The 27,993-nt window shown below is 51.3% G+C and overlaps 1 protein-coding gene across 1 annotated transcript; it reads right to left on the reverse strand.

Moving 5' to 3' along the window:
* Window positions 1–12: 12 nt before the first annotated feature.
* Oc90 (otoconin 90) lies at window positions 13–27,857 on the reverse strand. Its single transcript, XM_046464951.2, has 13 exons — window positions 27,556–27,857; window positions 21,175–21,240; window positions 20,037–20,093; window positions 17,896–18,070; window positions 13,496–13,608; window positions 11,622–11,750; window positions 11,445–11,486; window positions 10,029–10,079; window positions 6,517–6,570; window positions 5,374–5,487; window positions 4,293–4,464; window positions 2,591–2,697; window positions 13–515 (listed from the first exon to the last, which is right to left on the reverse strand). Exons 1-13 carry the CDS (start codon window positions 27,596–27,598, stop codon window positions 217–219), a joined length of 1,422 nt encoding a protein of 473 aa, XP_046320907.1. The 5' UTR covers window positions 27,599–27,857; the 3' UTR covers window positions 13–216.
* Between the last annotated feature and the right edge of the window lie 136 nt (window positions 27,858–27,993).

Consider the following 27,993-nt stretch of genomic DNA (forward strand, 5'->3'; position numbering starts at 1 on the left):
ACACTACGGGAAACTCAGAAGTTGTGCCGCTGCCTCCTCCGGTGCACGCTCTTGTGTGAGCTGGCAGATGTGGGGATGCTCGCGGGCCAGGCGCTCTGCCTCTGTCCCCTTTGCATCTCTGCTAAGGCTCCAGTGGATGTAGAGGGGTCTGAGGGCCAAAGAGTTAAGGCAGGCAGGAGCAGAGCTACAGGGCACGCTTGTCCTGCCCACTGGAATCTATCTGCTGTGGCGTGGCCTGGTCCCCAAGGGACCAAGTACCTTCCCCAGAAATCTTCTGGTTCTTTTGAGGCTCTCTGTGCCAGGTGCTGCCTCCTCGCTGTTCTCCTCGGAGCTAGAGCTGACAGAAGAGGTGGAGCACCCTCCGAGCGTGCTGTCTTCACAGGACATCTGCCTGCCCTGGCACTCCTGTCCGCTTGGCGACTTGAGGCTCTGGTTGAAGGAGGCGGAGGCCATGCACTCGGCTGCCGTCTGGTCACAGGCACATAGAAGCTTCTGGCACAGGCTCTGCCCCACACCTAGAGGGCAAAAGCAGAGTAGCAGACATGAGAGATAATGGGACAGCACCCAGGGCCTCCCTGGCCTCCTGGCTGCTCCTTCAGCCCGTCCCCTCCAGTCCCCTCCCAGGCCCCTTCTTGGCATCTGGTCTTGCTCCAGCTGGTAAGGGACCCTCTGCAGGGGCTGCTCAGCCTTCTGCCTGGTGGACTCATGCTTGTCTGTCTGGACTCAGCTTGGCATCCCCTCCTCCAGACAGCCTCCGGGAAGGAAGTGTCTTTCCTGGGGCTCCAGTTGAACCCACCAGATGGTTCTTCCCATCCTAGCAGGCTCTGAGATGATCACATCACACAGCAGTTGTGTAAGTTTTCACTCTTCCCTCTTGCTGGACAGCACCGTGAGGACCAATCCACATGTCTGAGCACGTAACTCACTCCTCAACTTGTATTTTCCAAGTAATATTCGCTGGACTCAACTAGCATGTCCTCCCTCCCTGATCAGCATTTGTCAAATGGAGATTCTTGTCTACCCTATTTTAATAGTAACAGAAAAATACAGGATGACCTCTTAAATTTGAATTTCAGATAATATGTCTGAAAGTTTGATCACTTAAGACATATATTTAAAAAGTTATCCCTGTATATTTGAAATTTGAATTTTCCTAGGCTTCATGTAGTTTTTCTTGCAGGCTCTGGAAAGCCTACTCTTGCTTCAATGTGTAAGTCCCATCCAGGGGGTGGTGTGACTCAGATGAGTTGGCATATCTGAAGGTGCTAGACTTAGATAAGATTTCTGCAAATATCTGTGTCATCTGTAGTTTTCAGTGGGCTAAAGTTCTCGGTTTTGTGTGTGTGTGTGTGTGTGTGTGTGTGTGTGGTGTGTTTTCCTGTCTAAACTTACTTGAAGCATTAAACTATTTTTTTTTCTCACCCTGTACCACACAAACCTTCTAAACTTCCTGAATTGGCCCCTACATGGGCCACAGACAGCAACAGGAATCAGGAGGAGAAGGAGGAGCCAGTGCAGAGAGGAGATCACCCAGGCTCTGCTCTGGAGGAGCTCTGACTTTTCACGCTGCACTTAGGATCCAAACAGCCCAGACCAGGCTCCGAGATGCCCTCACTTCCCATGATCTACCATGGAACACCTGGTGCAGGACACGAGCTCATGGGTCACAGAGGGCTGGACTGGAGCTGCACACGGTTCCCCTGCAGATGCCGCTCTTCTGGACTCTGATCCTAGGAGAGGGAGCGAGCCTCTGGCAGCAGTAGGACATGATATCTACCTAATCCTGCCACTCCAAGGTACAAAACCCACCCCTGGCTCCTGTCCCTTCTAGGAAGAAAATGTGTTTGAGTCTTGCTCCTGGCTCCTTCAGGTTCATGATCTGGTGACTATCTAGCTCTCTTCACATTGTGCCACTCAAGGCCCCCACTCTACTTTCTCTTCCAGAATATAGACCCATGTTTTGTTCTGAAGCCTCAGGGCATTACAGAATACCATGGTTTTTCTCCTTCCCCATGCCCATGCCCAGCATGACAGTATGGGAACCGGAGAGCCTCCTGCCATCTCCCCTCACCACCCCTTCTGATTCCTTCCAGGCCCCCTGTGCCCACGCCCAGTACCCCTGTTAGCACATGCTGCATGAGATCCTGGTCTCTTCCCTGCAGGCTGAGGGACTGGAGGCAAGGACCAGGCAGCTTCACTACTCTGCTGGTTCCTGATGAGGGTTTGTTGGCCAGGTGGATAAAAGAGCAGGTGGGTGAGGGACACGTGAGCACACAGCACCAGGGACCCATGGTCCATAAATGACAATGGTCCCACACCACCCAGAGCTCCATGCGCTGTGCTTAGGGAGTGGAGAGGCAGGAGCGGGAGGAAGGCCCAGCCAGTGGCTCCCCTCCTAAGACTGAGGAGGAACAAAACCTTGCCGGGGAATTCTCAGGGCAGCATTTCCTTTCTGGCTACAAAGCCTGAGAGATGTGCACCTCCTGATGGGCAGGGGGACAGGGCACCGGGAAACCTCTTCTGAAGGGGCTGGGAAAGCCTCCGGAAGCTGAGCTGAGCTGAGCACTCACTGTGCAGCAGCAGCACTTACACTTGACCGTGTGGTCCTCGCACACCACCCGTGACGGAGGAAGCCTCTCCAGCACGCAGCCCAGCCGCCTCACGCGCCCCAGGCAGCAGTGGTGGGACACACAGCACCTAAGATCCAGAAAGCCCTTTACTCCTTGGAGCTCCCCACGGACCCAGGACCCTCGAGGCCTGCACCCAGGTTCCCTGTGGTAGTGAGAGAAGCCAGTGCCTCCTGCCCTGTGCACATGGGGCTGACTCATACACACCCTGCGTGTGGTTGTTCAGGGCACCTGCAGGGCAGCATCAATCACATTATATGAACCCTATTATTTAAAAATTTTATATTTGTTGATGGCAAATATGGGTGATTTGCATATTTATTATGGTAATTTTCAAAAGATGGAAATAGGAATCTTCAAGAAGGGGTACTTATTTTTAGTTTGCACAGAGGACCCATATAGACTAGCAGTGACCCCCTCATCCAATCTTTTAATCCTGTATTCTTAGGGCACTCACCCTCAGCTGAAAGAGAGCACAGTGAGTATCTGAAGCATAAAGAGGGCCTAGATCTAGAACAGCGTCCAGTGTACAGCAGGACCTTCGTAAACACCTGAGAACAGTAAATCTGTTTCTTGTTTCTGGACCTGCCTTTCTGAGCAGATGTAGCCTTATAATCTCCAGTGTCCCCCTAGTCAGATGGATATCCTAGGACAGCGGTGATGGCAGTAGCCAATAGGGAGCTACAGTTGCTGCCCCAAACCTCCCTTTCCAACACTTCCCTGCCCTTTCATGACTCTGGCTCCCTTTGAAGACCACAGACCAAGCAGGGATGAGTCATAGATTTAGAGAATTTTTTTTTTTTTTTATGGTATCAGGGATTGAACTCAGGGGCACTCAACAACTCACAATTTTTTGACAGGGACAAGCACCCTAGAAAGTAGATGGCTCCACTGGTCGGGGTGGGGGGTTGATTTCCAAATACAATTATCTTTAAACATTATCAGCTTCACTTTGGGAATGTTGCTGAAACTCTGATGGAGTCTTCCATAATTTCCTGTTGCTTCTATGTTTGTCATATCATGTGGTATTTTTGCTTAATTTTCCATCTCTCACTAGGCAAACCTCTATTGGCCATAAGTGGTATTGCTTTACTGAGCTGCAGTCACTTTTGTATCCCCACCATCTAGCACAGCCTGGCACAGAGCAAAACCTCAAGAAATGTGGGTCAACTGCATACATCAATGAATGAACGTCAATCAATGAATGCGTAAAATCAGAATTCTTCCAAAGGTGGTGGGAATAAAATTTAACAGTTAAAAGTTGCTGAGAAGATCATTTCAATGGGACCTTCTGTAGGGCAAACCAAGTGAAGACCCCAAATCTGTATGTTGGCCATTGCATCATAGATAGGTTTAGGATCCTCTGAAGTGTCTTTGCAGACCAGCCTTCTCATGGCAGCTGAGCAGTATTTGTGGTGTTGCTAGATTCCCAAATCAAAAGATCTGGACTAGTCTGACTTGGCCCTTTCAACTAGGGGAGGAATTGCAGACAAGTCAGCCTTTGCACCCCAGCTGCTCATCAGGAGATTGGCCCACATGCTGCCCAATGCCTGCAGAAACTCTTTGTGAGGCTGAAGGCAAAATGCAGCACAGCTGTGGCCTGTTGGCTCTCGCTGCTGTGGATGGCCTCGGCCTCCCTCGCCTGCCACCCTCTACCTGCCATACCTGTCCAGGGCATCCCTCGGCTCGCCTCTTCCTTCTCGTCCACAGTAACAGCCATAAGATTCAAATTCCTCCGGACACCGGGTCGTCAGACAGAAGAGCATCTCCCCAAGTGGCAGCATCATCTGCGTGTTGTCCTCGCTCCCCAGGTGCAGGAAGGTGAGTCTGTCACAGACTGGTTGGGAACAGAGACTCTCAGGAGATCAAGGAATGTCAGCAGAGTTGCCAAGAGGAGGGCTGTGTTCCAGGCTGCACGAGGACAGCCCTGGGTGGCACGAGGAAACCTCTGACAGAATGGGGCTGTGGCTGGTCCTCTCTTTGGGATACACTGTGTCACAGATACACTGTTCCCTGGCTTCTAATACTCTACCAGACTCTCCATGAGATCCTAAGGGAAGGGGACTTGCTGGGACCAAGGATGGTCTTTATAACTGGACAGAGCTGAGCATCGTAAGCAGTCTTGTCTGTCCTCCTGGACTTCTGGGCCAAGTTAAGCTAGCACACTTGGCAGCCATGTCTTTCTGAGCCCTTGGTTTTCTTTTCCTGTGTTTGTTCCTTAGCCTCTACCCTCCTACCCTCTCCTCTGCCTACAACTTTCAAATGCAACTTTCTCCACATCTGTGCACTGCCCTCCAGAGAGGGTCTGTTCAGACATCAACCAGGCTTCCTCTGGACCCAGCTGACAGTGGCTCCTTGCAGGTACGGGGCCTTTAATAAGACATCAGTGGGAAGAGGGACAAGGGAAGGATTATTAAGACCCAAGTGCTTCATTCTTTACAGTAAACCCTGGTGTGGACCATGGCAGGCTCTTCCCATCTGGGCCATCAAAGGCAGAGCTGTGGGAGCAGCAGGCCAAGGGTGGAAAGGCCCTGGATCCGACCCAGGTTTGGCCTCACAACAGCCAGTGACAACAGACAAGTCACATGCCCTGGAGCCTCACTCTGCTGATCATTACGGGGAGGATACCCCACAATGTCAGAAGCCGGCAATCAGACGAGATGGCCCCAGGTTCCCTGTCAACAGCCTAACCTCAGGATCTCAGGGTGGGAGGACAGTCATCCTCCAGCTGCCAGCCTCTGCCTACCTTTTCTAGTTGCCTCCTCAGGTCCACTTGCAGAGGATGGCACCGCCAGCCCCGAGGATTTAAGGCCCGCAGGGATGAGGGTGGCCTCTTTGGTTGTAGCAACCTCTGCAGATCCTAAAATGCACACCTTGAGGGTTAAGATTCAAAAAAGCAGCTCAAGGACAGGTTTGCAGATGGACAAGGCGTCTCAGAGCACAGGAGCTTTGGGAGACTGTGCCCCCACCTGGGTCTGCAGACATGACAGCAGGTCCTCGGGGTCCACGAGTTCTATGTGAGGATTTCCAAGTGTTTACAGAGGTCCTAGCACTGACGGGAGCCTACACTCGACCACAGGGGTGGCAGCTCATGCACAGAACAGTGGTGGCTCCTCAGGCCTGTTTGTGGATGGTCAGTACACCCACAGCAAAGGGAATGGAGGAAAAGGCCACCTCGTGGTACAAGGATGAAGCCAATCTCCAACTTCCTCGTCCTGTGCAGCACCGCAGGCTTCTCCTCATAATTTAGCATCAGATGACCAGCAAAGCTGCCGGGTTCTGCCCTTGGTCCAGCAATCTTCCCTCTTGGTATTTACCCAAACAAGTTAATGAGAAGCAGATGGGCATAAAGTATGTATCTACCATTCATAATAACAAATGTTGGAAGTGATTGGTTAAATAAGTTGTTTCCATATAAGGAGACATTGTACAGGCGCTACAACTCATGTTACAGAAATGTGATGTCTACTGTCATGTCCAATGACAGGATGCTGCCCCACACTGCTTCAGACACACCTGGACTACAAAGCAAGGACATGAAGCAGTCGCAAGTTATGCTCATAGATATGCTAGAGGAAGACTGGGAAAAAAATCTTCAAATATTAAAAGTGTCTTTGTCTTGTTGAATTATGAGTGACTTAAATGGAGCTAAAAGTAATTTTCTGTATTTTTCTGAATGCATCTTTTTACCAGATATCTCCCATTTCTTCCTAAAGAATCTTTTGATTTTATTTGTGCCCTTTTTGGATGGACAGGAATGTAAAAGTACATTGGCTTCCGTGACTCCTTCCATTTGGGGTTTGGCCTCAAGTCTCATCTGGAATGCTTTGAATTCATAAATGTTTGGGGATGATGACATATACAGGAAGAAGGAGCCAGGTGTGCTTACCTGGAGGGGGCGTGGCCCTAGCGGCCTCCGTGCCTTCCGGATCTTGGCCTGGCTCTGGAAGAGGAGAGAGAGGAGAGACAGGGTAAGTGCTGACCTGGCCTGTCCCACCTGGGGGCCAGATGCCTCCCCTGCTCCAGGTGCAGGAAGTCAAGTGCTCTTCCTGCTGCCCTTTCTCTGTCTTCCGTGGTGAGGGCTTGTGGGAGAGCAGAAGAGAGGTCAGAGGACCCCGGCCTCAACATAGGCTCACTGTCAATTCAGCTGCAGCGCGAGGGCTGGAAGCAGGGGAGTTTGTTGCAATACCTGGGAATGTGGCTTCTCCAGAATTTGGAGGACAGAAAGACGAAAAGAGAGGGGAATGGGAAAATAAACAAGGAGAGAAATGAATTACAGTGGATGGGGTAGAGAGAGAAGATGGGAGGGGAGGGAGGGGGGATAGTAGAGGATAGGAAAGGTAGCAGAATACAACAGTTACTAACAGGGCATTATGTAAAAATGTGGATGTGTAACTGATGTGATTCTGCAATCTGTATTTGGGGTAAAATTGGGAGTTCATAACCAACTTGAATCTAATGTATGAAATATGATATGTCAAGAGCTTTATAATGTTTTGAACAACCAATAAAAAATAAATTAAAAAAAAAAAGAAAAATCGCATTTTTGACCAGAGAGCATGCAGTACAGAGACAGCAGGATGCATGGTGGACGGTGCTGGCTGCTTCTCTGTAAAGTGAATGACTATGGTAGCTATTAAGCACTTATTGTCTCTGACCTGGCAATAGGACTCTCTTACTCTAACTCTGGGACAACCCATGAGCTGGCAGTAGCATGCTCATGCTCCTTTAGAGGGGGACAGGCAGGAAAGTCAGCCACTCTCCAGGCCACCTAGCTGGGAAGAGGCAGGTGCAAGCCAGGCTGCCTGGATGAAGCTGGATTAGGGTTAGGGTTGATCAGCTACCACGCCACGTCCCACTGGACCACAAAGAGCCAGAGATGCCCAGGGAAAATTCTGTGGAAATGAGAAACCGCCTTCCCTGTCACATGCTCACACCGAAATGGCGGCACTGTGTGAACACCAGGCTGGGAGTTCTCCAGCCAGGGCACTGTGCTCCGGGGAAGAGAAGGCACTGGGCAGACTGATCTCTTCAAAAACAAAATCTACAGACCCAGAGCGAGGACTTGAGCTGAGCCACCTGGGCAACCATGCTACCCTCTGGGCTTCTGCATCTGTAACGTGGGGACAGCAACAGGCTCCTAGGACCAGCCTAGGACCAGCCAGGACTCCTCAGAGATGGACAGCAGGAAGGGACTCAGAAATACACCAGCACGTTGGAGGCACCCGGCAAAGCCACTGCCTGGGGTCCATTTGCTTTCTTGTTCGTTCTGAGTGACTAGCAGGTCTTTATTCTCAGTTCCTTGTACTTTTTAAATAAAGACTCCATGGTTTTTAGTCACCACAAGCAAAGCAAATGGCCAGGTGAATTCCACCAAGAAATTTTGGCCTAGATACTTTTAGGTAAGACAGTGTGTTCTGTGTCACCATAGAATAATGGAAGAAAATAGTCACACAGCCTCAAGTTGGACTCAGAGACCAGGCCGCCAGGTCACTTGCCGAGTGACTTAGAACTGTAAGCTCCCTGAGCCTCAGTGTCCTGCATATTCTGTGAAATGATTAAAATAGTTCCTCTGGGCCCATTAAGAGGTCACTAGTCACTGGAACAGAGCACATGTTTGGTGGCACCTCTCCACCGGACCCTGCCTGCCTCCTTCAGGATCTGTCTGCTTACTTATCCTCAAGAGAATGACCAGTCTTCCGCCTCTGGTCTCAGGAGCCACTGTGGAAAGAAGCCGCCCAGCTTCAGTTATGGATCCAGGTGGGTGCCCTGAGCCCAGAGAGGTCACCTGCTAGGGGTGAGGACCGAGAAGTGAAAGCCATGACCACATATCAGGGCTGTGGCCGCACACGGTGCCTTAGGAGGTTCCAGTCCAGTGGGTCAGGGCCAGGCCTTGTTCAGGCAGAAAGACCAGCAGGAAACCTCTTTAGGAGTGAGAGGCCATTACTTCCCCAGATTGGAGCCGTCCTAACGGAAGGCAACTGCAGAGAGAAGCTGGTCTAGAGGTAATGACAGGACCTTCCTCCTGTCCCAGCCGCCCTGCCACTTGGCTGTGTGCTGAGGATACTGCCTCTGCACCTCAATTTATTATTTTAAAATGGACATCATGGCAATTTTTTCCTAGAGTCGTTTGAGCATCAAATGCAATTATATACTACAAGCAGGTCATCCAGGGTTCAGCTTGATTGGTGGCATGTGCTTGCTGTTTTACATAGTCACACCAGGTTCCTGGCAGAGGCTGGTCCAGTATCTGCAGGGCCTACTCATGCCACACTTAGGGACAGGTACAACCTGTCCTTAACAACCTGTCCAACACAGCTGAAAAATGGAGAGGCCAGGATTGGACCCTGAATGTACCCTGAATTAACCCAATGGTATGGTGATAGGATGGTGAAGACAGTGACAATCTGTTTTTTTTTTTTCCACAAACTCCCCCACCTGCACAGTGTGACATGTTTTCTTGACCCCACATGCAGGTGGCCTCTGCCTGGAGGGATGCCTGTCCCCGTGTGTGAGTGCGTGTGCAGGCAGCCACCTCCATCTAGGCCTTAGACACCTCAAGGAACCTCATTTCCTTTCCGTCTTTCCCAGAGATAAACCCTGTGCTTCCTTCATACCCCAAGGAGAGGACAGTTAAAGCTTAAGAACTCAGACTTTGGAGAATGTGCCAGTTGAGGGTTATTTCATGGTGGTCTGATGGGGCCAGGATTGCACAGCAGTTCCTCAAGTTTGGAGAATTTGCCCCGAAGAGAATGCAAATCGCCCCTGTCAATCATGCTTGGCTGGTTGTTGGGTAGGATATAGAGTGGGGTGTTACTTGGGTGATATTTTCTCTTCTCTCTGAACATGGACCTAAGGGCAGGCTGTCTGGGAGCTATTGGATGAGATGCCCTTGGCCACTTTGGGGACGGCCAGGAGGGAAGAGCAGCATGGCCTCTGCTCCAAGCCTCTTGGCCCAGCGTCAGCAGCTCTGGAGGAGGGAAAGAGCCAACTCTGGGAAGGTGGTATGCAGAGTGACCTTCTGAGGGGCAGGCTGGTCTGACTTAGAAAGCAAAACTATGGGATGCCCAGCTACCTCTGGATTTCAGATGAACAAGAAATAAGTTTTTTGTGTTGTTTCATACAATCCCTGAAACACACTTATCTCATAAAGGTGCTCCTCTGAAATTGAGCTCTACCAGGGTGGGCATGCTGCCCTTTACTTGGTAGTCATCCAGCGATGGGGACAGGAGAGTGAGGGAGGAGATTTGGGGTCAGGAAGAACCAGGGGCTCTGGAATGCACTTGGTCAGTTCCATAATCGAGCAAGCAGGGTAAATTTTAAGGAAGCAGGTGCCAGCAGGTGGGGGGTAGCTCGATTGAGATGAGGATACTGGGGTCCACACCAGCCCTCTTTGCTCACCTTTTCCTGAGACGGCTATCAGGCTGGCATCTGTGGGTTCTGCAGGAGCCACTGGGGAAAGAGAGACCCGGACAGCACTGACCATGCAACACAGTGTCAGGACCAAGCACAGAGAGTAGAAGGAGAATCGTCTGGGAACCGAGGGACCATGGAGCTGGGGTTGGGGGAGGGCTGAGCACAGGTTGCCAAGGGGGAGCTGTCCATCCTGCATGAGGGTGTCCTTGATCTCCAACTCCCCCCAAAACAGGGGCCGCCCAGCTAGTGACAAGGTGATCTTGTCACCAGCTCAGGAGGAACTGCAGAAATGGCAGGGTTCTGATGGGGAAGGTAGGCCCTATCAGACATGGGCAGAAGGGAGTGAGAAGATTGCAAATGCCCAGCACCTCCTACAGTATGTCAACTGTTCAAGAGGCAGCACAGATGGCAGAGGACTCAAGCCCTCCGTGATGGATGTGGACTCGGAAGACACAGAAATATAGCATGCATACCCACAGCCCCTGTGTGTACACCCTTAAATACCCAAGCATCTACCCACATACATATCCCCCACACACACCTACACACATACTCATATGCATATGCACACACACACACACACACACACACGTTTGCTCTTTAGCAAACACTGCACAGCTAGTTCTGGAAGAGGCCCCTGCCCCAGGAGAGGAGGGATGTTCTGCCAAGGTGCACCTGGGGCCTCCCATCCTCCCATCCCCAGGTGCCCAAAGGTGCCAGGATTGAGAGCTGATGGAGATTTTGGTGAGCTAGGACTGGCAGGCATAAACTTGGCTCCCGTCTTTTCCTAAAATCCACATTTTACAGTAAGAAATATCATTTGCTTGGTTCGGTGGACCATGATGAAGAATCAAACCTGTCCAGAAAAGACACATGAAAACAGCTTCCCCTTCTAAGTGCCTGGGCTGGATCCAGGCTGCCCCTTCTGCCCAGCTCTGGTCAGCACAAGGAGGGATGGGAAGGAGGACAGGGGAGGCCTGGGTCTGTCTCCAGGAGTCCATGCAGCTGCAAAGGGCCTTGCTCCTCTGAGCACCAGGTCCTGTCCTAGACATGCCCATGCCAGGGATCTGACTGGAGACGGAGAGGGGGGAGACAGAACTGGGATCTCCGTCCTCACTGGGTTAAGCTGACACCTTGGTCAGAATCATAGACAGTCCATTTGTGGAGCCAACCATTAGCAAGGGACAGAGTTTGCTATGGGCCCATTTGATGTTGGGTGTCTGCACTGGGCTTATCAGAAATAATCACATCTTCTAGCTGCGGGAGGTGGGGACAAGTCAGATGTCACGGGGTGCTCCAGCTTCTGTGAGGTGGGCTTAGTAAAGGAGGGGTGTCCACCAGCTGTCCTCACCCCAGGGCCTGGTATTCCCAGTAAGAGCCAGCTTCCCCGGGTGGCCTCACCTCCAGGCAGCAGAGCCGTGGTGTCTTTCCTGCTGCTCGTCTCTGGAAGGGAAGTGCACAGGAGTGTTTAGGGAGCGGGTGGGACTTGGCTGAAGGTGCTGTGCGTGGACCCCGGGAAACCCACCAACAGCCCGTCCCACGCCAGCTCTGACACAGGGCCCCGTGCGTGCTTCCTACCTGGAGTCTGAGCCAGGCACGAGGAGGTGTCCACAAGGTTCAGGGAGGAGTTGACGCCAGACTGAGCCAGGCACTCAAGGGCAGCCTTGTCACAGGTGCACAGCAAGTGACTGCAAGGGTCTGCAGACTCTGGGCACAGAGCAAGGGCAGGGCAGGGTGGAGAGAGATCCCAGTGGGTCTCAGAGGCCACAGGAGTCCCACAGCCAAGCTCCCAATGCGCCCCATGAGGCCACCCCCCCTGCCACCTTCCTCCTGTCACTCACATCAGTGCCACTGCTTCAGAGGACCTGCCTGGGAGTCACCGTGGCCCTTGGCCTCACACTCAGGCATCCACAGGCATCCACAGGCAGCCTTGTGGGCTCCACCTTCCTTGGAGTTAGTCTGGCCCTATCTCCACATCTCCACGCCACGCCCCCCTCCCCACGGAGCCACTGTCATCTCCTGCCTGATGGCATTGGTGGCCTCCCAGTTTGGCCCCGTCCCTGCCCACCGTGACCTCTGTGTCCTCATTGGGAAGACAGAATACACTTCAGGTGAGCATGGCTCTTCACTCAGAACGCTGCAATGACTTCCTGACGTGGCCTAGGGAACTTCCAAGGATTGTCCCCCTGCAGCTGTCCTCCCCTCCAACACCCCTCCTCACCTGTCTTTCTGTCCCCCTTGTTTCTCAAGTGCTCCAGGCACCTGGAGCCTCGGGCCACCCTAGTGCCCTGCCTGGTCACCTCTCCCCTGCCCTGGGAGCTGCTGGGATGGCTCCCGCCCCTCCTTGCCCAGCCGCCATCACCCCAGGAGGCTCCTCCTTCCTAACAGGGCCCAGGCCAGCCCTGCCTTTCCCTGACTCTTCGTCCTCCACAGCTCTTGTCACCACCTGACACATCACTTGTCTTTTGGACTACCAGGGTCTGACAGTTGTGAGGACAGTATGGCAGGTCAGGAAGTCCCCACACTGAGGTGACTGTCCTTGCTGGTGTAGGCACTCACCCAGGGCTGGCCATCAATGGATGGGTCCTGCTCTCTGCTCACAGGTCCCTCGCCCGCTGGTTCACAGCCAGCGCCTCCCTCCATCCTTCCTTGATACCCCATGCACCACCCTGTCCTTGTGACCTGGACTTGAGAGTCGGCTGACCCTGGGTCCAGACCCTGTGGTCCTGCCACTGGGCAGCTATGTGACTCTGGGCAGGTTATTTAATTTCTCTGGCTTTTCCCTCCTTTGTCTGAAAACTGAACAAAGGTCCCCATCTCATGGGTCTGTCAGGGGGGTTAGAGCAGCTGTGCATAAAGACCGTCCACCAGGTGTGCGTCAAGATGGCCTTAACCTGGTCCAGCAGGCCTTGCCTCTGTGCCTTCACCTGCTCTGCTTCCACCAGGATTGCTGAAGACTTGGAATGTGAGTCCTGGACAAGGTGGAGAGCTGAGACCTGCCCCTGTGTGTGGTGACTCTTACAGATGGCAGCCACCGTGGGCCTCATGCCCTCATCCCCACTTCCACTTCCAGGGACGTCACTGAGGTAGTGTACACGGTGACTGCAGAGGTCATGTTACCAGCATTGCTTACTTCATAATGCAACCCTGAAGTAGGTTTTCTCCTCCCCATAGTGAGCTTCAGAGAACTTTAGTGATTGCCCCACCCAATGTCCACAATGCAAAAGCAGCAAACTAATTGCCCCTCACAAGCCCCAGGGTTGCTACAATTACAAAATTACAAATCTTCAATTTAAAGAAACGTTTATCGCACATCAGGCCTCGGGTACCTAACCCTTACCAATGACATTGCCAATGGCAACAACGATGCAGAGACCCCAGGACCCCTCAGCCACACTCAGGCCTGGGTCCCTGGGTCTCCACCCAGCCCCAGGACACCTGCAGATGCTCACCACATGTGACCTTCTTGCTGATGCAGTCGACTTTTGCGCTGAGCCTGGAGGGGTCCTGGAGGCAGTCCTGCTCAGAGGCTTCCTCGTAGCACCTGCGGTGCTGGAAGCAGCAGCTGTGGCAGCGGCAGGGTAGGGTGAGCGGGGTTAGGACTGGGGAGAGGTGGGCAGCCCAAGGTCACCCTGCATCTCTGGATGACCTCAGAAGCTGGCTGTTTCAAATACTCTGTGTGTGTATATGTGTGCGCGCGCACATACACACACACACACACACACACACACACACACACCCCACACACATACACACCATCTGCTAACTCTCAAGCATCAGAGGGCAGGTCTGCATGTGCCTGGCACGCAGGCTTCCATAACCAGCAGGATGGGCTGGATCTCAGCCTAAGGACTGAGTGTGAAGGTGTTTCTGAGAAGGTAAGGATCAGGCAGGTAGCGTTCTCACCTAGATGCTAAGCCTCTGAGGGTGCTTCAGTTACCACTCCCTGCTACTGTCCACTTCCTTCTGGGAAGCCATCCCATCTCATAAACAGCAGCAGTTTGGCTCCAACTCTGCCTGGCCTCGTGCAGTGGCCAACTGCCCTATCTCCTGCCTGCTTGTGGGTGGTGGCAGATGTAGCCTTATTGGGTGCTTGAACTGACCACTGGAGACAAGGCCAAGGACACAGACCCCAGGAGCTCTGCAGCAAAGGGAAGAGGAGGCTTCACATCATTCTGCATGGAAGGCCCTGCCTGAGATGCACAGAGCAGCTTAGTGGGCAGGTGGCTTCTTTATTAAAACCCCCTGTCTCCCCTTGTATCTGCAAAAGGTGTTTGAGATCCCATTAAGAGCAGGAAGACAGAGAGGAAAGAGCAACTTTCATATTCTAGAGGTGAGGTGATTGATTAAATACTAAGACCTGGGCTGGACCCAGTGCCTCAGCAGTCAGACACAGAACAGCTCTCTCAGCCAGAAGAGCTTGGGTTGTGCCAGATGGCATTAAAATATGTAAAGGGCAACCCTTTGCTCTGAATGTGCAGCTTCTCACACCACTGTGTAGACCTGGACTTTGGGGCCAAAAGAGGAGAAATGACTTCTCTGAGGACACACAGCAATTTAGTGGCGGAGTCGGGGACAGGCACAGAGCAAGATGTGGACATAGGATGCTGTCGAACAACACAGGGCGATCGGCTGCTTAAAGATAGAACAAAATCTGAACTAGACAAAACGAGAACCAGGGAAGGCCACATTCTCTGCCAAACATTGTAAATAGAGAGTTCTGTTGGCTTGAAGAGAGTGTGGGAGGCTCCCAGGTTCCAGAGCTCAGCAGTATCTGAACACCAGCAAGGGGAAGGGCTGAGGCAGAGGTGATCCATGGCACTCGGATGACACCCCACACTGGGAACCTGTCTCTCCCTCTGGTGCCATGGAGCGGGGAGAGTTGTCACTCTCTACTCCCCTTGCCCACCCAGCAGCACTGTTTGGGAGGATGCAGTCCCAGCCTTGCCACCAGCCCTGCCACTCTGGCTCTTGGGACAGGCTGAGTGGGGCTCTGCAGCTGGTCTGAGTCTACTTGCACTGATGACCTGTGGTCTGTCTTGGGCAACTTACCCCTTTTTCAAATTTACAGTATTTGCTGGGAGGAAACCGAGTCTCAGAGAGGCTCACTATTAGCAGTTACCATTTTTGAGCATTCCAGGGACTGCTCTAAGCACTTTACATTCAATGAGCCTGTTGGGAATGGAGAATCTCAGGTGCAGGGCCCACGCAGGACTCCAATCCTGTGCCTGGGGCAGAAGGATGGGGCTAGAAAAGTATCCTGGGAACTGCATGGCAGAGCAGGGACGGGAATGAAGCCGGCAAAGGAGCTCCTGCAATCAGACACCTCTTCCTCAACAGGAATAAGGACAATGACTACTGCTGCTTGTTACAGCAGCTAACATTTGCTGAGTGCCTACCATGCAGTGGCCCCTGCTCCTAGAGCTTGACAAGGGTTAATGCATCTATCCCTTAAGTGGATCCCAGGCACCAGCTGTGACTATTACTATGGTCCTTTACATATGTGGGTGCTGAGACACACAGGCTGTGACTTGCCCGAGGTCCAGCTTGTTCACAACACATGCTGATGCTGGAGCTGGGTGGCTCTTGCAGTGTAGACAGATCAGTGAGCATTGTAAGGAAGAAAAATCACATAGTCAAATGATGACCTTGGACAACTCACAAGGATTTCTAGGAATCAAGTAAAGATCTATCTAGATCCTATTATGTATCAGCCACTCAATCAATAACAGCAATGATTTTTGGTGTCTAGTAGTAAGTTCAAGATGGAAATAATCTGCACTGTGGAATTTGGAAGTTCCCACCCACCCATTGAACTGTATAAAGCAATTGAAATTGGGTGCAGCCCACTATTCCACTTTGATCTTTCATCTGGGATGGGAGACAGTGATGAATTATTGCTTCATGTCTCCGACTGCTAGATTTACAAGGTCTTGTAACAATTAAATGAAGGGGTAAGGGTGGACCTGAAATGAAAGCAGGTTCCCAGAAATGGCCCTGGCCCATACCCCACGCAGAGCCAACCTCTTCAGGAGTCAGTTTGCTCCTGGTCCTTAAGGTGGGAGACTGCCCCTTTGATCCACTGGAAACCTACACACTCTCGCAGGTTTGGAGGTGGGATGGATTTATTAATTCCAAAACCATTGTTCTTTGTCATCCAAGTATTGTTATTTATTTATTTGAAGCTTTTACCACTTTTTATTTAATTGTTTAGTTCTTTGAATCTTGGAAAATCAATTGGAGGTTGATTACCTAGACAATAGTTACCTCATTGAGTTGCTACTACATGCCGGGTATTATTATCAGTGCCGGAAGCACAGAGAAAGAACAGGGTGCAGACCCTCTGTAGATAGTGTGGAGTGGAGCAGGGAGACAGGCCCTGTGCCCACACTCTTGCCTGTGTAGGAGCAGGTGTCTGGGGAGCAGAAAGGTTTCCTTGGTGCTTAGGGGTCAAGATATCTGAAGAGGGTGTCCTGGAGGAGAAAGAGCAGGCCAGGCAGGAGCTGCCCAGCGTATCACATATGGGACCCCTTCCCACCTTCTATGAGCCCACATGGGCTCACACGCTCCACTGCACTGGATTTGGGCATAAGGGTAAAAGCTGCGAGTGAGGGGCATGGTTCATGGAGGGGTTGAGGCCTGGGGAATCCATTTCCCATTTCCACATGGATTCTGCTGCGGATGCTGCTGTTACTATGACTACAGCCACTGTTATTATTACCACCACTTCACTAGTCCCCTCTGGCTCCTGCTGCTGCTAGAGCTCTTTCCACTGTGGCTACCAGTCACTAGTGCTCTTGGGGTACCTTCTTCATAAGCCAGGCAGAGGCCCGGCCGCCTTAACTTGAATTCGGAGATTTAATACTAAATTATAACCCTATGAAGTAGGTGTTCTTAATAGCAACTTTTAAAATTGGAGAGCAAACAACTTAACTTGCCTAAGATGGCAAAGTCAGAAAGGAAAAGAGGCTTAGAATCATGGGTCGCAGGCAACATGCCTTAAAATTTTAACAGAGAGCACCGCATTTCCATAACTCAAGGGCCCTCCTGCTTTCTGTACCTGCTGGCATATCCCTGCTTTTAGGTTTCAGGTTTCGTTGACAATCTTGGGATCTTGCCTCAGTGGGCGCTTCCCTTGTACATGTGGATGCGCATATCTTTACTGGACACTTTGATTTTCTTATTTTCCACAGTAGACATTTTCTTCTTTAAAGCAGGGGTGATTTTCTCTTTTCTTAAGCACAATGCTCATATATCATCATATTTTTGTTTTTATTTGTTAAAAAATGAATAGAAACCTTCATAGTTGTCTCACCTCTGGTGGCCAGAACCACTCCAAATAATAAACTATTCTTAAATTTCATTATGCAGAAGAGTCAAAGGGAGCTTGTTTAAATGTAGACCTCCATGTTCCACCTAAAGATAGCCTGAGTAATAGGTCTGGGATGGATCCCAGGAATCTGCATTTTCTTAAATACCTTTGTTTTTATTTATTTATATGCAGTGCTGAGAATCGAACCCAGTGCCTCACACATGATAGTCAAGCGCTCTACCACTGAGCCCTAACCCCAGCCCCAGGAATACGCATTTTTAACAACCACACAGGAGATTCTGATGCAGGTGACCAAACTTTGAGCAACATCACAATGCGGCTTTGCCATTTGGCCATCACATGGGCTCTTGGTATGTGCCCACCACCTACAGCAGGTCACAGGTCACATGGCAATGTAAAGAGGAGAAAGCATCACCCTGCTGGTAGCTAACAGGATGGAGACCTCTCCCAAGTGAGTGCCTAGTCCAGGGCCCTTCCCATCCATCAGGCCCCCAGGGTCCACCCATGGGTCCTGCTCACCTGTCCGTCTCATCCATCGGGAGTCCATCCATCTCAAAACTGCAGGCGCAGCCATAGTCTTCAAAGTCCCGAGGACAGAGATCAGCAACGCACTTCATTCCATGCACAAATTGGAGCAGCAGAGGGAAGTTGGTGAAGACGGCCTGCAGCCAGGTGAAGCGGGGGCCCAGGCAGTCTGGGGAGGAGCGGTGCAGGGGCTGGTGGGCACTGGGAGCCAGGCCCAGGAGGAGCCTGTTCCCTGGACTCTCAATCCCTTGGGCTGCTGGGTCCTCGTCAGCATAGTGAGCGCCCACTGTGTCCTCGTCAGCATAGTGAGCGCCCACTGCTCTGAATAGCTCAAGGGAAGCAGGCGTATAAGCCATGGTCCTTGCTGGCTGCCACCAAACAGCCATCTGTTTCTCCTTCCTTCCTAACAAAATTGACATTTCTTAGAGAAGCCAGCCTTTGCCTCAGTTTCTGAGACTGTTTCATGTCAAGCACGGTGACCCCATGCTTCTGTGCCAGTGATTGATCTAGGGATGAGCTTCCGACCCAGATCTGCCAGAAGCACTTAAGAGGAAGTCTGTGTGAGGCTTCTTCTGGGACTCCTTCTCTCCTGAGAAAGAGTGCGGGCACGTAAGGACATCTTTTGATCTACACCTTTCCCTTGTTCAATGCAGGTGAGGTCATGTGGGTTGTGACCACGTTTCAACCATGAGGCCCCAAACCTAAAGCTAATACCCTGCATGCTCGGGGAAGAGGCAGAGTAAGACAGAGTGGGCCTGCAGGGTCTCTGACACCTGCCCTGAGCCAGTTCATCCATTCTGGTGCCTCAGACCACTGTCGTGTGAGATAATGAACTATCTATATGATTTGTTTCTTTTATGGTTGGTTTGTTGAATGGATCTCACAAATAGCACAGTAAAATCATACAAGTAACACTATAGAATTATAAGCCAGGCTAGCAAGGAAAGGTGTACTGACACACAGTTTCTGAGCACCTATGAGCCAGACACAGTACCAGGTGCTATTAAAAGTTTAGATCAATAGAGTGCATAAGATGTGGGCAGCATTTATTTCATCTATTAGTCCATAAATTTCATATTAATCCTTCTAGGTGCATGTTGCTCTGTTGTCACTGTTTCACAGGTTAGGGACACTGATGGTCAGAGCCATGCCCAATACCAACCAAGAATAATGATTTTCTCTGAAGTAGGCAGCAACCTAATAGGCAGGAAAACAGGACTGACTGTTTCTGACTCTGTGACTCATTGCTGCCCTCCTTGTTCTCTGTCTCTGACGGTGGGGTCACTGGGTGCTAAAGGAGATGACCCACTCTACTGTCTGGATCAGCAGGGGGGTGAAGGAGTGTGTGTGAGGACTGGTCCATCTGCCTGTTCTCCAGTTTCTTCCCACCTCACTCAAACTTCTTTCCCTGGGTTTTGTTTCCAAAAGCCCTACCTAAAAAAAAAAAAATGTGGAGAAATTCTCTCTGAAGATTACATGTGTGTTTATGTAAATATGCATTTTCATTCAATGCACGTGTGATTTCAAAAATGCACGTGTGACTCACAGGGCGCCAGCTGTGAGTCACATGTGCATTTTTAAGTGTAGCATCACTAACCATCTAACCCCACAGCAGTGGTCAACCACAGTACACTCTTACTTTTGGGTACTGTTAATAATCGACGGTAGGAACCATCACAGCACCCAACAGTTGTATAATGGATATGAAATTGATAATTAGGATGCTTGGCAGCCTTTAAAATCCTCAAGTTTTACATACATTTATTATTGAGGGGGGGAGTGAGACCATTTTTGTTCAGGGGACTACACTCTGGACTCAGCAGTCTCCCTTCTAGCTGGGTGGCTGGCACGTCACTTCACTCCCTTGGGCTGTTTCCCTAGCTGTAAAGAGGGGCTATCATTCCCTTCCTGGAAGGTCTGTAGTCAGGACAAGGAAGTAAGGCACATGGCATCTCAGTGACTCACCTGAACCAAAAGCCATCACTACCCTCATCAGACCTGGGGACATTGAAGCTGGCTGGGGAGGCTGTGGACACTCAGAGGCAGACACCAAGGCCCAGGTCATTGCCTCAGATTTCCTAAACACATTTCATGTCTGACACTTGGTGGATAAAAGCAATTTCAGATTTACTTACCAAACATTTCAGCCACACTTTCCTCATTTTTAAACATTCCATTGATGAATGTGGTATCTAAGTGGAAGAAAGAGAAAACAAAGAGTCTCAGTTTCTTCTCCTTTCCCCCTCCCCGTCTGGGGAAGGTCAAACTTTTTCTAAGAACAAACTTGACCTTGGGCTAACTTTCTAGTAATGTTGGTTGCCATGGAAACCTGATAAAAATGAAATGTGAACTGGGTTACTAGGCAACATCACTAGATGGCACAAATGACCCTTAAATGGCAGGGGGCATGAGATCAGAAGTCTTCGTCTCAGGGGCTCTTCCAGTGTGTGGCTCTTGTGCCTGAGCATGTCCCCACTGGACATCCTGGATATACTTGTGAATGGTCACTAGAGTTACTGATCCTCGGGGAGAATGAAGCTTCTAGGTCAGTGCTGGCTCTGTGGCTGCTCCACCCGAGTCCAGCTCCTTTGTGCCCAAGCTGATCCTAGGTCCCCTGGACCACTGTGCAGATTGCCTCGAGGGCTCCTCCTGCTGGAGAGAAATGCCTGCCGGGCCCTGGCCTTCTAAGTGCCAGCGTGGCCTGGTCTAAATGTCCACTTAGAGACATTTGGAGGACATTGTACTTCCTCCAAGAGTGCTGTCATTTGGAGAGAGGCCACTTGTCATTAAGGTCTGAGTGGATTCAACACTTCGTATGGGCTCATTCAACCTTCCCCTCTGAAGGGTAGAAGTGAGCTCTCCATCTGGGGCTCACGGCACCAGCTGACTCACTGGATTGATGCTCCAGCTGCTCTGTCCTCACAAGGACCCTCCTGAGAAGTCTTCATGACCCGTCACTGTGACAATTTTCCCTTCCCCAAAGACAAATGTGGATCCTCCTTTCTCATAATCGGAGCACTGCAGTGCACCGGTGCCCCTCTTTTCCTGACTGCGGGACCCTCGGAGACTCTCCATCTGCTTCATTTGCTGCTCTCCCTTCCCAGCCGCCTTTGTCTTCTGATGAAACTTGAACTTTGTATCAAACTAGAGACCACTGTGGGCTCAGACACCAGACACTGGCTCTGGGGCATGTTCAGAGGGATATTCTCTCTGCCAATGTCCTAGCTGGTGTTCTAAGTGTCATCTCCTAAGAAATGTTCAAAGAATCCTTACTGATATGTTTTGAGAGTCCTGGAGGCAACACCTGGGGAAAGTGTGGGGTGTCCAGAGCATGGGCCCCTGTAAATAAAAGGAAACAGTGTTAGCACAAACTCTGTCCCCACGCCTTGCTGGGCTAAGACTGGGAGGTGACAGCCAGGAAGACAGTGAGGATGCCCTAAACTCAGTTCACAGCAGGCTTTCCAGCACCTGCCGTGTGCCTGGTCTGTGTGGTGGGCGAGGAAGGGCTGGAGTTGTCCTGGGGGTCGGCTTGGACCGTGGCATTCTGGCTGGAGATGGAGAGATTTGGGGACTTATTGGAAGCTTCTTTGCATATGAAGCCTACAGCTTTATTTAGATTGAGTGCTGGTTTTAGAGTTTCTTAACATAAAGCAGGGGTGGGAAGAAGTAAAGACATGGAAGAGCCCTCAACCCCAAGGAGTTTGTAATGGAGGACGAGGGTTTCCTCCAGACTGAGCATCAGAATCACTGGGGATACAGGCTCAGTAAACATTCTGACTCCACAGTCTCTGATCTGACCCTGACAGTCTGGAGCAGGACTCAGAAATAGGCATTTTAAACAAGTGTCTCTGCTAGTTTTGAAGCTGCTGATTTAGAACTTCACCTTGAACCATGCTGCTTGGAGGTACAGGGATGATGGGTAGGGACCACACCAGTGCTTGAGATAACTCCACCAGCAGCCAGCTCAGCACCCTGGTGGAGCACAGGGTGAAGCCTGGTCATGGGGACAAGCAGACCTCTTTCCTAAAGACTCAGGCTCCCATTCCCCCAGTGATGGAAAGCACATGGTCATCTGAAACAGTAGAAGGACTTTAGTCTTTCTCATCAAGTGGACAGTTCTGTAGCCAGGTCTGTCAGCTTGGAAACCTTCTCTAACTGAAAGCCCAAGAACCAACCGTCATAGAAACGCATGGTGGTACCATCTGCTCAGGATGATGCCGCAGAGAATGCCTGACCAGGCCCTGCTTGGCTCAGAGCAGTTTTCTCAGCCTGGTGTTTTGGGTAGAAAATGTTCTACTGCAGGAAACTTTCTAATGCATTAGAGGGTTCTGGGCAGCACCTCTGGCCTCTACCCACTAGATGTCAGTAGAACTGCCCTGACCAGTGATGCTGGGTGAGGCTGTGTGTGTGTGTGTGTGTGTGTGTGTGTGGGCGCGCGCGCGCGTGAGTGTGCACATGCATGCACGCACACCTCCATGTGTGCACATGTGCTTGCCTGTAAAACACCACCGGGTAAGATTCACCAGCTGAAAGACAAGGACCTGGGCAGAGGTGGGATCCTAATGACAAGGGTCAGCAGCCAGCCGGCTGGACTTCACCTCTTGCTATCCCTTGACTAACATTCAGAAGCTACCACTTTCACTGTCTCCTGAGAAAATTCATTCATTTGGAGATTCCCCCAAAGCTTTGCTTAGGAAGTCACCGGCTCTCACCCCTAGCCCACTGTGTTCTGGGACCTGGGTGGCAGCAGCCTCTCTGACTTTTCACCTGGGAAACAGGAGGGAAGGAGGGCTCAAGAGTCGCCTTGGCCCTTGCAGTCAAAGGACAAGGATCCTCGAGTTGTCTGCCCATTCCCGTGGTGATGATACCTATTGATATTGGAAGAAGAAGAGCCAAGGTATGGAGTGTGCCTAATGGGGTCCCAAGGGAAGCTTCCCTGCATTGGCAGAGGGCGTCTGGAGACACTTCAGAGCAACAGAGTTTTCAGGCAAGAAAGATGGGATGAGATGCAAGCCAGGCCACGGTGATGCACCTGTGTGCTGCATTCGGGGCCGTGGGTTGGTACTATGGCTCCTCTTGGCCTCTTTGCTCCAGCCATTCTGGATGGTTCTGTTCTCACCAGGTGCCCTGGGCCTTTGCATGGCCTGTGACTTCTGTGGAAAGCTTTGGCCATGGCTCAGCCCAGCAGCCCCTGCTCACTACGTAAGGCTTACTTAGCACAATACCATGTGGAAGTCCTTCTTCACTCCTCCTCTGACCTGGGGGATTCTAGGCTCTTTGCCCATCCTCTGGCCTCCTGTCCCCTGTTTCTAGTGACCTCCACTGTGCATACCTTTCATTCTGATTCCCAGGTCTCCTTACTTACCAGCCTTTTGCATTAGACTGACTCTGGAGGGCAGGAGCCTCCTGGCTGCTATAGCTTCAGGGCTGATGCCTCACTTAGAAACTTAACCAACAGTCACTGAGTGGATAGAGGAACAGTGAAGACTGGCTGAGGAGGCTGAGAAAGAAGCCGGAAACCCAGTATTCTTGGGCTGGCTGCACTTGTCCAGGACAGAGAAAACGAGGTCCAGGTTAGGACCCAAGACTGCAAACCCACGCCTCTCCAGGGCCAGACAGACGTTGTAGTAAAAGGAGCAAGCCCAGAGCTGGGCATCAGCAGGAAACAGTGGGGACCATGGAGAAATAGAGGTCCAAGCCACAGCCAGAGGGACAGCTGGGCCTCAGCCCCAGGCCTTGGGGAAGGAGAACCACATTTGAGATTTTCACAAATTTGTTAGAAATCTGAATTCTTGGTGACATCTTTCAATTTTAAATTCTTGGCTCCAATGTAAAATAAAATATTTTGCAAACTGAACAACACAGGCCTGTCAGTTACCTTTGGTTTGCAGAGGGAAGAAAGGCTCATGCTGGAGCGCAGGGTGGCTGGGGCCAGTTCTCCACGTGCCAGTGGAGGAGAGGCTCCTGTCGTCGGGTCAGGGCCAGCTTCTCCCCGTGTGCCACAGTGTCCACATGGGGAGGGAATTCCCTCCTTCCTGGGAACTGTGGAGACCTCCTGCCTCGAGCCCTCAGACCAGGACAGACAGTCCTGACACAGTTCCATCCGAGCCCTAGGCACAGAGCCCCTGGGATTGCCCTGGCATACTTCACACTTGGCATGATTGCCTGGGAAATCATTTCATCAGCCTGACAGCCCACAGCTGAGTACCTGCTGCCTACTTCTGCAGCGATTGCAAGATCTTGCTGCTCCTGGGTAATTACCTCACTCGCATTCCTTAGTGCAACTGATAATTAAATTCCTCTTCTGGAGGGCGGGAGGTGAGCTTGTCACCCCTGCATGTTAATAAGGCATGCTCTCCCCCACACTCTGCTTGCTTGCAGGAGATCCACGCCCACACATTTTCATTAGCAACTAGAAAAGTCATCCAGGATTTTAAATTGTTTGTCCCAGAGGACTGAGCCGGTTCATTCCTAAGTCTAGCCAAGGGTGTGTGTTGGGAGGAGGGAGGACAAAGTGGAAGATCACAGGAAGTATGAGGACAAAATTCACCTCAATAAAACTGGTGCCACATCAGTGAAGTGTGTTGCTACTGGAGAGAGGGTGGTAGCTCCATCCTGCTGCAGGGCAGAGCTGGCGCAGGAGGGTTCAGGCATTGCTATGTCTAAGTCCCCCGGGAATGCAAGGCGCAGGTTATCATTGCCGTGTTATAGACCACAACCTGAGACCCTGTGGAGCAGCATGGGTGTCTTCTGGCCCGGCGTGGCTGGTTTCCCCAGTCTCATGCCTCTGCAGTCACTCTTCCCGGGACCTCATGCCCTGCCACCTTGCAAGGCTCTGGCTTTCCAGACACCAGGCTCTTTCCTGCAGTCCTGCCTTTGCCTGTGCTGTGCCTGGGGCCTGATGCTCCCCTGGGCCCACTCCCCGAGCCTCCTACCAACATCTTATGACTCCTCTCAAAGTTCAAGAAGCCCCTCCTGGCCCCTAAACTGGGCTGTGTGAGCGACACCCCCCCCCCCTTGTGCTAGCATAATGTCACAGATGGCTTGTCTCACTGTACTTGTCCCTCCCATGTTGCAATCATCTATTTTTGTAACTGTGTCCCCACTGCACTAGGGACTGAGTGAGGTAAGCACTGTGAGGATGCATATGTGTATATTCACATCCTGTATAGGAGAGAGGGTGGGGGGGAGGACAAGTTCTGTTGACGTCATCGGGAGGGTGAATGAACGTCCATCAGTTGAACTACACCACCGAATGGCCAGTGAGTGACTGCTGGTGAACTGGAAGTGAATGTGGAAGATGCCCTTTCTAGGATGGGGTGTGACCAGGTCCACCAGCAGGTTTAAGTGGGAGTACATGGTGGAGTGTTGCACCCAGCTCAGCCGGGAATGCCCAGCCCACCTTGATGCCCCACCCTTCCTCAGGGTTCTGGGAGATGGGCACATAGAGGACATGGAGCGGGAACCCACACAGTAACTCCAGGGCGGAGCTCTTGGATGGAGGGAACATCTGGTCTAGGTGTCACATCCAAGGCACTTCTCTCTTAATGCCAGCTGACTGCCATTCACACTGCCACCACCCTCGGGAGTGGGAGTGAGCCAGCTTGGAGTGAGACAGGGTAGGGGACAGCACCTGCCCACTCTGTGGACAGAGCAGACACAGAGGCTCCTCCTTGTCCTGCTACAGGGCCTGAGCACCAGGACAGACCTTGTCATGACAAAGACCCTCCTGGCCATCAACACGTCCCTAGGGTTTTCTTGAAGTCTGACTCAGATCACCACTGGGCAGATGTTACCAGGGCTCCAACCATGGAAGCTCACTGGTGAAGGCCCCGCGGCTGAGCTGGGGAGTCCAAAGCAGCCCCTTGGGTGGACTCTGCCTAGAAGTCCTGGCCAGACCGTCCTTAAGCCCAACCGCAGTCTAGGACACGTCCACCTCCCCCCTTGCTACCTCGCTGCAGAATTGCCTGATGGCCCCCGCCTTGGCGGGTGGCTGCAACATTTCTCCTCACAGCTGTTTCCGGAAGCCATGCGCCTCCATCTGGGCTTGGCATCTGTCTCCAGACTCAGAAACAGACTTTCCTCCCAGTTTGCACCCAGACTTGGTGAGTGGGTGGGTGGACAGTCCCACGTGGCAATGGGCACACCCTCACCCCTATGGAACTGGGGCTGCAGGTATAGGACACTCAAATCCCTGCACTTGTCCTTTCTGTGATTATCCTTGAATGCCAGGTGTTTGTATTTGGGAGTAAAATTTCTCTGGGTGTACCAAAATGTGTTCGTCAAACACTTTATAACAATTGTTTGAAGATCCTATTATCATTTTTATTATCATAATATAGTGGCAAATTAATAAAAGAGGAAAAAGAGAAAAAATAAGAATAGGGAGGAAGAGGTTTTATAGTCTCAATTTTATAAAAATCTTTTAAAAATTTAAAAGATGCATGTAAAAGGCGGGGGTGATGTCATCCACGGAGTTTTGATCAAAGGCAAATGTATTCTTTTGAAAGAGGAAGATGTTAGTTACCAAAGAAAATAAGCAAAAAAAAAAAATTGGAAAATGAAATTTTGTGGGTAAGATCTCATTTAAGAGAAAAAAATAGATAAGAGACTGAAAAACTGTAGAATAGACTGAAAAACTGTAAATATAGTTTTACACATTTTTGTCACCCAAAATGAGGCAAATTAGGATTGTAGTTTGAATTTGTGACAATTGTCTCAATCAGGAAAGAACACAGTCAGGAAGTAGGCAACCGAGGCCCAGCAACAGGTAGGTGGTCTGCAGTGCCCAGGAGGGCAGGGCTGGGAAGGGGCTGCAAGGATCTGGGCCTACAGGGAAGACTTTTAGTCTCATGTCAAGTGGGTAGAGTAACTGTCAACCTGCAAACCTCTTGTGCTGTCCACTAACTTGGTCATGAGCAGTGGGTTCCCATGGCCTTACTCCTCGCTGCCGTGTGCAGGAGGCCCTGGGAAGGGCAGAGTGTACCCGAATACAGGACGGGAAGGAGGAAGCCCCTGATCAATGAGTGGTGCTGACTATGTGGACCCCGCACCCAGGTGGAGGGAGGAGAGTGTAAGCCCAGGTGTTTGTGAGCCCTACAGGGACACGAATGATAACACAAGTAGGAGAGCCTCAGATTCCAGCCAGGACCCCATGCGGACTTGAAATCGCCACCCCAGCTGCCAAGGAGCTGCTTAGGTGTCCTCAGGCTTGGCTGGTGTGGGCGACTATGGGATGAGGAGGGAAGGGTGGTCCTCCCACTGTACCTGCCTGGAAGGGGACAGGGACGCTGCTGTGTGGCAGGAAGTCCCTGCTGCTCCGGAAATCAGCCAAACCAGGGGCAGTCGTATGTGACTGAAGGGTGTGGAGAGGACTCTTGGGAGAAAGGAAGTTTATAAAGGGTGTCTTTGCACAACATCCACCCTGTTCTCCACTCAATATCCCACCCCACATCCCATGCACATTCCTTTCACCCACTGAACTGAATCTACGGCTCACTGTTGATGTCCGATTTCTGTCACTCACTAGGCAGAGTACTCCTAAGTACTCAAAAGTACTCCTGAGCAGGTCAGATGAAGTTCGACAGTGCTCCCAGTGTCAGAGCAAGTGATTACATGCCAACTGGAAATATCATGTCAAACAGCGTCACTCACCAACACGGGGAACCATCAGCACAGTCAGCAGGAGCACAATCATAGCAGGAGAGCAGGGGCAGGGCTCAGGCGTCGACTGGAACGGCCTCCTGGGGGAGAGGTCAGCAGAATGTGACGAGGACACCTTCAGCAATCCATGAAAGAACACAGGAGTTTTGTCCTCTTTGTGCCCCAAGGTTTGTGGCCAAAGGAGAAAGTCCTGACTGGTTTCTGTCCCAGCTTTGCAACACTGACTAGCAGTTTGACAATAAGGAGACCCACTTCCCTCTCTGAGCTTCCTTCTGCCATCTGTAAAGTGGAAACAGCCGTGAGCTCCTTGAGGATGCTGCTCGGGTCCCACTTGTTCACTCACTTATTTCATAATCATTTATTCCAGGCCGGCCATGAGCCAGGCATCAAGGTTCACAGTCCAGGGACACCAGTGAGGACAGCACCACT

This window comes from Marmota monax, unplaced genomic scaffold (assembly GCF_021218885.2).
Source record: "Marmota monax isolate L192 unplaced genomic scaffold, Marmota_monax_Labrador192_F-V1.1 WCK01_AAM20220418_F8-fsc00003, whole genome shotgun sequence".
Lineage (NCBI taxonomy): Eukaryota > Metazoa > Chordata > Mammalia > Rodentia > Sciuridae > Marmota > Marmota monax.

What these genes read in the sequence shown, in the direction of transcription:
- Oc90 (XM_046464951.2), bottom strand. Translation starts at nt 27,598, where the DNA reads ATGATTGTGCTCCTGCTGACTGTGCTGATGGTTCCCCGTGTTG. An exon ending in CCGATGGATGAGACGGACAG is followed by an intron (nt 13,609 to 17,895) that starts GTGAGCAGGACC and finishes CCGCTGCCACAG; the next exon opens with CTGCTGCTTCCAGCACCGCA. An exon ending in CCGAGGGATGCCCTGGACAG is followed by an intron (nt 2,698 to 4,292) that starts GTATGGCAGGTA and finishes TCTGGATCTTAG; the next exon opens with GTGCTGTGTGTCCCACCACT.